The following is a 7,279-nucleotide window of genomic DNA, read 5'->3' on the forward strand; positions in this document are numbered from 1 at the left end:
GCAGATCCGGTAGATCTCTACCGCCCGTTTTGTTGGTGGCGGGTAACTCATCCACCCATCTTCCGGAAGACATCTTCCGGAAGAGTCCCCCCCCACCCCCCATTGCGTCTTCGAGTTGAGTTGAGGTCACGGTCCAAACTCCATTCGCTGCTGCTGCTGCGTTGTGGTGGTTGTTGTGGTGGTTGTAGTTGTTGTGGTGGTTGTAGTTGTGGTGGTTGTTGTGGTTGTGGTTGTAGTGGTTGTGGTTGTAGTGGTTGTAGTTGTTGTGGTTGTAGTGGTTGTGTTTGTGGTGGTTGTAGTTGTTGTGGTTGTAGTGGTTGTTTGTGGTGGTTATTGTGGTGGTTGTAGTGGTTGCAGTTGTTGTGGTTGTTTGTGGTGGTTATTGTGGTGGTTGTTGCTGTGGTTGTAGTGGTTGCAGTTGTTGTGGTTGTTTGTGGTGGTTATTGTGGTGGTTGTTGCTGTGGTTGTAGTGGTTGCAGTTGTTGTGGTGGTTGTTGCTGTGGTTGTTGTGGTTGTTGCGCTTTCTTCTGCTCCATCTCCTCCTCCGTGGAGATGGCGTCGTTGTCCGTCCAGGCCGAGTTTGGCTACGTGGTCGTCGTGGTGGTCTACAGCTGGGCCATGCTCATGGTACTCGCTCGCAACGTGATGGTGGCCAGGAAGAAATACGGTGTCAAGGTGGGGACAGTCACTCACTCAGTCACTCACTCAGTCACTCACTCAGTCACTCACTCAGTCATTCAGTCAATCACTCAGTCACTCACTCAGTCACTCACTCAGTCACTCACTCAGTCTATCACACACACACTCAGTCAATCACTCAGTCAATCACTCAGTCACTTACTCAGTCACTCAGTCAGTCACTCAGTCACTTACTCAGTCACTTACTCAGTCACTCACTCAGTCACTTACTCAGTCACTTACTCAGTCACTCACTCAGTCACTCACTCACTCAGTCTATCACACACACACTCATTCAATCACTCAATCACTCACTCAGTCACTCACTCAGTCACTCACTCAGTCTCTCTCTCTCTCTCTCAGTCTATCACTCACTCACTCAGTCACTCACTCAGTCACTCACTCAGTCACTCACTCAGTCACTCACTCACTCAGTCTATCACACACACACTCAGTCAATCACTCAGTCAATCACTCAGTCACTTACTCAGTCACTCACTCAGTCACTTACTCAGTCACTCACTCAGTCACTTACTCAGTCACTTACTCAGTCACTCACTCAGTCACTCACTCACTCACTCAGTCTATCACACACACACTCATTCAATCACTCAGTCACTCACTCACACACTCAGTCACTCACTCAGTCACTCACTCAGTCACTCACTCAGTCACTCACTCACTCAGTCTATCACACACACACTCAGTCAATCACTCAGTCAATCACTCAGTCACTCAGTCAGTCACTCACTCAGTCACTTACTCAGTCACTTACTCAGTCACTTACTCAGTCACTCACTCAGTCACTTACTCAGTCACTTACTCAGTCACTCAGTCAATCACTCAGTCACTCACTCAGTCTATCACTCACTCACTCAGTCACTCACTCAGTCACTCACTCAGTCACTTACTCAGTCACTCAGTCAATCACTCAGTCACTCACTCAGTCTATCACTCACTCACTTACTCAGTCACTCAGTCAATCACTCAGTCACTCACTCAGTCTATCACTCACTCACTCAGTCTATCACACACACACTCAGTCACTCACTCAGTCACTCACTCAGTCACTCAGTCAGTCAGTCACTCACTCAGTCACTTACTCAGTCACTCACTCAGTCTATCACTACACTATCGCTCAGTCACACACTCAGTCACTCACTCACACACTGACTCAGTCAGTCACTCACTCACTCAGTCACTCAGTCTCCTCACTCACTACACTCACTACACTCTATCACACACACTACACTCACTCTCAGGCCGTGAGATGAGATGACGCGGCCAGTTTCCCGCGATTCTCACGTGAGATTCTCACGATTCTCACGTGAGATTCTCACGATTCTCACGTGAGAGTCTCACGATTCTCACGTGAGAGTCTCACGCATTCGAGGCGTGAGTCCTGAGGGGAAATCGACTCCCCTCTACACACACAGCGAGTTGCACGGATCTCACGCGTTCAGACAGTGAGATAACATAGCACGGCCACTTTCCCGCGCTTTTCACGTGAGATTCTCACGATTCTCACGCTTTGGGGACGTGAGTCCTGAGGGGAAATCGACTCCGCTCTACACACACAACGAGTTGCACGGATCACACGCGTTCAGGCAGTGAGATAAGATGACACGGCCCGTTGCCCGCGCTTCTCACAATTCTCACGTGAGAGTCTCACGCATTGGGGGTGTGAGTCTTGAGGGGAAATCGACTCCCCTCTACACACAGCGAGTTGCACGGATCTCACGGAGTTCAGACAGTGAGATAAGATGACATGGCCCGTTTCCCGCGCTTCTCACGATTCTCACGTGAGATTCTCACGCATTGGGGGCGTGAGTCTTGAGGGAAAATCGACTCCGCTCTACACACACAGCGAGTTTCACGGATCCCACGCGTTCAGGCAGTGAGATAAGATGACACGGCCAGTTTCCCGCGATTCTCACGTGAGCTTCTCACGATTCTCACGTGAGAATCTCACGCATTGGCGACGTCAGTCCTGAGGGGAAATCGACTCCCCTCTACACACACAGCGAGTTTCACGGATCCCACGCGTTCAGGCAGTGAGATAAGATGACACGGCCAGTTTCCCGCGCGTCTCACGATTCTCACGTGAGATTCTCACGCATTGGGGGTGTAAGTCTTGAGGGGAAATCGACTCCCCTCTACACACACAGCGAGTTTCACGGATCTCACGCGTTCAGGCAGTGAGATAAGATGACACGGCCAGTTTCCCGCGATTCTCACGTGAGATTTTCACGATTCTCAGGTGAGATTCTCACGCATCGGGGACGTGAGTCCTGAGGGAAAATCGACTCCCCTCTACACACACAGCGAGTTTCACGGATCCCACGCGTTCAGGCAGTGAGATAAGATGACACGGCCAGTTTCCCGCGCTTCTCACGATTCTCACGTGAGATTCTCACGCATTGGGGGTGTAAGTCTTGAGGGGAAATCGACTCCCCTCTACACACACAGCGAGTTTCACGGATCTCACGCGTTCAGGCAGTGAGATAAGATGACACGGCCAGTTTCCCGCGATTCTCACGTGAGATTTTCACGATTCTCAGGTGAGAGTCTCACGCATTGGGGGTGTAAGTCTTGAGGGGAAATCGACTCCCCTCTACACACACAGCGAGTTTCACGGATCCCACGCGTTCAGGCAGTGAGATAAGATGACACGGCCAGTTTCCCGCGATTCTCACGTGAGATTTTCACGATTCTCAGGTGAGATTCTCACGCATCGGGGACGTGAGTCCTGAGGGAAAATCGACTCCCCTCTACACACACAGCGAGTTTCACGGATCCCACGCGTTCAGGCAGTGAGATAAGATGACACGGCCAGTTTCCCGCGCTTCTCACGATTCTCACGTGAGATTCTCACGCATTGGGGGTGTAAGTCTTGAGGGGAAATCGACTCCCCTCTACACACACAGCGAGTTTCACGGATCCCACGCGTTCAGGCAGTGAGATAAGATGACACGGCCAGTTTCCCGCGATTCTCACGTGAGATTTTCACGATTCTCAGGTGAGATTCTCACGCATCGGGGACGTGAGTCCTGAGGGAAAATCGACTCCCCTCTACACACACAGCGAGTTTCACGGATCCCACGCGTTCAGGCAGTGAGATAAGATGACACGGCCAGTTTCCCGCGCTTCTCACGATTCTCACGTGAGATTCTCACGCATTGGGGGTGTAAGTCTTGAGGGGAAATCGACTCCCCTCTACACACACAGCGAGTTTCACGGATCTCACGCGTTCAGGCAGTGAGATAAGATGACACGGCCAGTTTCCCGCGATTCTCACGTGAGATTTTCACGATTCTCAGGTGAGATTCTCACGCATTGGGGACGTGAGTCCTGAGGGAAAATCGACTCCCCTCTACACACACAGCGAGTTGCACGGATCTCACGCGTGAGATCTGAGCGTGAGATGAGATGACACGGCAGCCGTGATTATAATGATGATGCTGCTGATAATGTTGATGATGATGCTGATGATGTTGCTGATGTTGCTGCTGTTGCTGATGATGATGCTGATGATGTTGCTGATGATGTTGATGATGGTGCTGATGATGATGTTGCTGATGCTGCTGCTGTTGCTGATGATGATGATGTTGCTGATGATGCTGCTGATGATGATGATGACGTTGATGATGGTGCTGATGATGATGTTGCTGATGATGATGCTGCTGCTGATGATGATGTTGCTGATGCTGCTGCTGATGATGATGATGTTGCTGATGATGTTCCTGCTGATGATGTTGCTGATGCTGCTGCTGATGATGTTGCTGATGATGATGTTGCTGATGATGTTCTTGCTGATGCTGCTGATGATGATGTTGCTGCTGATGATGATGTTGCTGATGATGCTGCTGATGATGTTGCTGATGATGATGATGTTGCTGATGACGATTATGTTGATGATGCTGATGATGATGCTGCTGCTGCTGCTGATGATGATGATGCTGCTGATGATGTTGCTGATGATGATTATGTTGATGATGATGATTATGTTGCTGATGATGATTATGTTGATGATGCTGATGATGTTGCTGATGATGATGATGCTGCTGCTGATGATGATGATGCTGCTGATGATGTTGCTGCTGATGATTATGTTGATGATGATGATTATGTTCCTGCTGATGATGCTGCTCGATGATGATGTTGATGTTGATGCTGATGATGATGATCTGTGTCTCGCCAGTATCCGGATCTCTACTCGAAGGACTCTGCCATCTTCAACTGCGTGCAGAGAGCTCACCAGAACACGCTGGAGGGCTACCCCGTGTGGCTGGGTCTCCTGCTAGTGGTGGGATTCACTCACCCGGTGAGGGTGAGGGGTGGGTGAGTGAGTGGGTGGGGTGGGTGAGTGGGTGAGTGAGTGAGTGAGTGGGTGGGTGAGTGGGTGAGTGAGTGAGTGGGTGGGTGGTGGGTGGTGAGTGGGTGGGTGAGTGGGTGAGTGGGTGAGTGAGTGGGTGAGTGAGTGGGTGGGTGAGTGGGTGAGTGGGTGAGTGGGTGGGTGAGTGGGTGAGTGAGGGGTGGGTGGGTGAGTGGGTGGGTGAGTGAGGGGTGGGTGAGTGAGTGGGTGGGTGGGTGAGTGAGTGGGTGAGTGAGTGAGTGAGTGGGTGAGTGGGTGGGTGGGTGAGTGGGTGGGTGAGTGAGGGGTGGGTGAGTGGGTGGGTGGGTGGGTGAGTGGGTGGGTGGGTGGTGAGTGGGTGGGTGAGTGGGTGAGTGGGTGAGTGGGTGGGTGGGTGGGTGAGTGGGTTGGTGGGTGAGTGGTGGGTGGGTGGGTGGGTGAGTGGGTGAGTGGGTGGGTGGGTGGGTGAGTGGGTGGGTGGGTGAGTGGGTGGGTGGGTGGGTGAGTGGGTGGGTGAGTGGGTGAGTGGGTGAGTGGTGAGTGGGTGGGTGAGTGAGTGGGTGGGTGGGTGAGTGGGTGAGTGGGTGGGTGAGTGGGTGAGTGGGTGGGTGAGTGGGTGGGTGGGTGGGTGAGTGGGTGGGTGGGTGGGTGCGTGGGTGAGTGAGTGGGTGAGTGGGTGGTGAGGTGAGTGAGTGGGTGGTGAGGTGAGTGAGTGGGTGGTGAGGTGAGTGAGTGGGTGAGTGGGTGGGTGAGTGGGTGGTGAGGTGAGTGAGTGGGTGAGTGAGTGAGTGGGTGGGTGAGTGGGTGGGTGGGTGGGTGGGTGGGTGGGTGAGTGAGTGGGGTGGGTGGGTGAGTGAGTGGGTGGGTGAGTGGGTGAGTGAGTGGGTGAGTGAGTGGGTGGGTGGGTGAGTGAGTGGGTGAGTGGGTAAGTGAGTGGGTGGGTGGTGAGGTGAGTGAGTGGGTGGGTGGGTGAGTGAGTGGGTGAGTGAGTAAGTGGGTGGGTGGGTGGTGAGGTGAGTGAGTGGGTGGGTGGGTGAGTGAGTGGGTGAGTGAGTGAGTGGGTGGGTGGGTGGGTGAGTGGGTGAGTGGGTGGGTGGGTGGGTGGGTGGGTGGGTGAGTGGGTGGGTGGGTGAGTGGGTGAGTGGGTGGGTGGGTGGGTGAGTGGGTGGGTGAGTGGGTGAGTGGGTGAGTGGGTGGGTGAGTGGGTGGGTGCGTGGGTGGGTGGGTGAGTGAGTGAGTGGGTGGGTGGGTGGGTGAGTGAGTGGGTGGGTGAGGGGTGGGTGGGTGAGTGAGTGGGTGGGTGGGTGGGTGAGTGGGTGGGTGGGTGGGTGGGTGAGTGGGTGGGTGAGTGGGTGGGTGGGTGGGTGGGTGAGTGAGTGAGTGAGTGGGTGGGTGGGTGGGTGGGTGGGTGAGTGGGTGGGTGGGTGAGTGGGTGAGTGGGTGGGTGGGTGGGTGAGTGGGTGGGTGAGTGGTTGGGTGGGTGGGTGGGTGCGTGGGTGGGTGGGTGGGTGAGTGAGTGGGTGGGTGAGTGAGTGGGTGGGTGAGTGAGTGAGTGGGTGGGTGAGTGAGTGAGTGGGTGGGTGGGTGAGTGGGTGAGTGGGTGGGTGGGTGGGTGAGTGGGTGGGTGGATGAGTGTGTGGGTGAGTGAGTGGGTGGGTGGGTGAGTGGGTGAGTGGGTGAGTGAGTAGGTGACTGAGTAGGTGAGTGAGTGAGTGGGTGGGTGAGGTGAGGTGAGTGAGTGAGTGGGTGGTGAGGGTGAGGTGAGTGAGTAAGTGAGTGGGTGAGTGAGTGAGTGGGTGCTGAGGTGAGTGGGTGGTTTGTTGAGGCTACACGGGGAGCTTTCTCTTTGTGTGTCTCTCGTGCCTCTGCCCAGTTGATCTCCGCTGCGTGTGGATTCATCTGGGTCACCAGCCGGTTCAGCTACGCACACGGATACTCGAGCGGAGGTCAACTCAACCACTCACCTACTCACCTACCTACTCACCCATTCACTCACCCAGCCACTCACTCACCTACTCATTCACCTACTCACTCACTCACCTACTCACTCACCCACTCACCCATTCACTCACCTACTCACTCACCCAGCCACTCACTCACCTACTCACCTACCTACTCACCCATTCACTCACCCAGCCACTCACTCACCTACTCATTCACCTACTCACTCACTCACCTCACCTACTCACTCACCCACTCACCCATTCACTCACCTACTCACTCACTCACCCAGCCACTCACTCACCT

At 54.0% G+C, this 7,279-nt stretch overlaps 1 protein-coding gene across 1 annotated transcript; it reads left to right on the forward strand.

Annotated features, from left to right (window-relative positions):
- Positions 1-303: 303 nt before the first annotated feature.
- On the forward strand, positions 304-7,229 carry LOC144955573 (glutathione S-transferase 3, mitochondrial-like; the record flags this gene model as incomplete). Its single annotated transcript, XM_078885748.1, has 3 exons — positions 304-675; positions 4,880-5,002; positions 6,906-7,229. Coding segments are annotated over exons 1-3 (570 nt in total), but the record flags the coding sequence as incomplete, so codon positions are not given.
- Positions 7,230-7,279: the final 50 nt, after the last annotated feature.

The sequence above is a fragment of the Lampetra fluviatilis genome, unplaced genomic scaffold (assembly GCF_964198595.1).
Source record: "Lampetra fluviatilis unplaced genomic scaffold, kcLamFluv1.1 SCAFFOLD_1418, whole genome shotgun sequence".
NCBI classification, from domain to species: domain Eukaryota; kingdom Metazoa; phylum Chordata; class Hyperoartia; order Petromyzontiformes; family Petromyzontidae; genus Lampetra; species Lampetra fluviatilis.